At 36.5% G+C, this 3,262-nt stretch overlaps 1 protein-coding gene across 1 annotated transcript; it reads left to right on the top strand.

The window, feature by feature from the left end:
- Positions 1–255: 255 nt before the first annotated feature.
- LOC144376839 (olfactory receptor 52J3-like) lies at positions 256–1,197 on the top strand. The gene has a single exon (XM_078045115.1). The coding sequence runs from the start codon at positions 262–264 to the stop codon at positions 1,195–1,197; it is 936 nt and encodes a 311-aa protein (XP_077901241.1). The 5' UTR covers positions 256–261.
- Positions 1,198–3,262: the final 2,065 nt, after the last annotated feature.

Below are 3,262 nucleotides of genomic sequence, written 5' to 3'. Positions count from 1 at the left end.
GATTTGAGTGAATGAGTATAAAATATTATTGGACAAAGCCTCAGAAGGAGACCCACGATACAATCCATGTCCCTTCTGCCTGAAGTATATTTAGTCTATCCCTATAACTGACTTTGGACTCAACTATTAGCATTTGATTTTCTGAAAAAGAAGAATCCAGACACAAATTAAGCTTATTGGAGAGGTTTTGAGCTAAGCATTTCTAAATCTTAATTTTCTTTCTAGGAGTGGTCAACCACTTCTCTTCTCATTGATGGCAAGATGCTCCACACCAACATTACCATTTTCCACCCAGACACCTTTTTTCTTGTAGGCATCCCAGGACTTGAGGCTTTCCACGCATGGATTTCCCTACCTTTTTGCTCTGTTTACTTAATGGCTCTGCTGGGCAATGCTACAATTCTGCTGATCATCTGGTCTGACCATTCTCTGAGGGATCCCATGTTCTACTTTCTAGCCATCTTATCAGCCATAGATCTAGCTCTCTCCACATCCTCAGTGCCTCGGATGTTAGGTATCTTCTGGTTTGATGCACATGAAACTGGATTTGGAGCCTGTGTGGTCCAGATGTTTCTGATACACACCTTCACAGGAATGGAGTCAGCAGTACTTTTGGCCATGGCCTTTGACCGCTATGTAGCCATCTGTGTTCCACTTCACTATACAACCATTCTGACACCTCGGGTGCTGGCAGGCATTACTGTGGGAATCATAATGTGCCCAGTCCTGTTCATGCTGCCCATTCTGTACCTAACCTATCATCTGCCCTTCTGTGAAGCTCGAATTATTGCCCACTCTTACTGTGAGCATACGGCCATTGCCAAGTTGGCCTGTGCAAGCATTCGCATCAATGCCATCTATGGCCTGTTTGTGGCTTCTTTCCTCGTCTTGGATTTGGCACTGATTGGGATCTCCTATGTCCACATTCTCCGTGCTGTTTTCCGCCTCCCATCACGAGATGCCCGCCACAAAGCACTGAGCACTTGTGGCTCACATGTTGGGGTCATGTGTGTTTTCTACACCCCATCCCTCTTCTCCTTTCTCACCCACCGATTTGGCAAAAAAATTCCTCGTTATGTCCACATCCTTGTTGCCAACCTGTATGTGGTTATCCCACCTGCCTTCAACCCCATTATCTATGGTGTGCGGACCAAGCAGATTCGTGAGCATGTAGTCCATGTTTTCACTTCAAAGTAGAGGCTCTCCTTTTTGTAGTTCTATAGTAGAGTGTTACTATAACCCAAGATGCATATTTTGGCTCTTTTCTAATGATCTTTAAAGCATACAAGCAAAAAATCCACCTGATACTAAAGAAGCAAACTTTGGAGCATGCTTTTTTGTGTTAAATCTCCATATCGACATTTGAGTGTTTATTCTTTTGAATATAGGCTTCCATAACAGTGCAGTAATGGAATAGGGATTCCCAGTAAGCACTTCCTATTTTTAACTATTGATATCAAGTGAATTCATATGTCTTTCCATTTTAAAATAAGATGATATCCCAGCTTGGCACAATGAGCTGATTGCAATTTTCTTGAATTTCTGTGAAGAGAGAAATATGTTCAAATGAAAAATAAGATCTTAATACATTGCTCAATTACAATCTAAATGCATTTGATTTTTCTGAGACCCTAATGGCATTTTTCAGTCAAGGTTTTTAAAATGTATAGTGTTTCTCTTCCATTTTAATGCCTTTGTCTTCACTTTTCATAAAAATCTGTAGGCACCATGTGCCCTCACTCTTCACTGCCTCCCTTTCTAGAGAAGCATGCAGTGAAAGTACCAGAAAATGGTATGTTTTAGGGAATAAAAACATTGTTTATATGAGAAGCTTGGATGTATAGAATTCTAAGAAGCAGGATCTCAAGTTATGCTTAATCATTTTCATATGTTTGCGTGTTTTCAATATATTTAACAAACCTTTTGTCTAACTATGTGGGCAATACTTCCTCTTTGAAGGCTTCTTATTTGTGGAATGCAACATCCATCCATCCTGTTTGGCTTGATATTTTGTGAAAGTAGAACAGTCCCAAACATCTTCAGGTACAAAATAAAATTTTGAACTCAGCCATTTAACAGGAATTTCCTGGTGTTCTTCCAAATGTTTTTTGGAGTCTTATCAAGAGAACTCTTAACTCAAAGACATCATTTTATTGCTTTGTCTGAATTTGGTACTGAAAAAAATGATATGCATAGAACAATGAAGAAATATTAGATAAGGATGACTTCTCAGGATGCTAGGAACTAATTTTTGAGTCGCATATTCATCATCTGATGGTTTTAAAATTTTGTGACTTTACTGAATGGACTAGTAAAATAAAACTTCTTCAGGGATTCAAGGTGTGGAAATGGATTAATTCACTTTGCAACAAAGATCATAAACTAGAGACTCCAGTAAAATATTTCTGGAAGGAATCAATGGCAGGAAATATAATAACTATCTATATACGGTTATCTGAAAGATACATTTCCTATGTTTCTAGGATGTACCTCTTTCTATTAAAGATAGCAACATTCATGGATTTCCCCTGGGCCTTTTTTATCACAGAATAACCACAAAATGTGGGAAAAGAACAAAATTGAGAATTTTCACTTCTCATTTTCAAAATTTACTATACTAAGAAGACAGTAGGGTGATGAATAAGGATGGATATATACATTCATGGGAAATAGTTGAGTACCTAGGGTTCCCAGCATGCTTAGGGTGCTAAGAAGCTAGATGGAAAAGTTTTATCAACAAACAGTGGTAAGCCAATTGAATGTTCACACTCAAAGAACTATAACCCCAACTGTCACCATAGGCAGAAAAACAAACAATAAAAAAACAAATTCAAAGTTACAGGGAACCATAGAATTATGTATTAAAGATAAAAGCTTAAAACTCTCAATAGGAAATATAGGTATAAATCTTTGTGTCTTTGTACTGTGATTTTTTTACTTATTTTTTCTGAGTTATTTATTTCTAAATGATATATTATGATTTTGTATTATGGCATATTGATATTGGAGTAGAATAAGTAGCAAATATTAAATATTTGAAATATTTGAAAAGGTAGGAAATGTCCTGGTCATGCAAGAATATAGTCTTTAATTTTACTCATTTATATTTACATCAATTACACATTTAAATTCTATAGAACACATAGTAGGTAGCAATACACTGGTAAGTTGATTTTTATAATGTCAATTCATGTCAAGGTTATCAGAAGAATATGAATTTGAGATTATAAAAAGTATAATAGCAACATACTTTACACATATA

Source organism: Ictidomys tridecemlineatus, chromosome 4 (genome assembly GCF_052094955.1).
Source record: "Ictidomys tridecemlineatus isolate mIctTri1 chromosome 4, mIctTri1.hap1, whole genome shotgun sequence".
NCBI classification, from domain to species: Eukaryota; Metazoa; Chordata; class Mammalia; order Rodentia; family Sciuridae; genus Ictidomys; species Ictidomys tridecemlineatus.
Note: the sequence above shows the minus strand (reverse complement) of the source record. Positions and strands in the feature narration are given on the sequence as shown.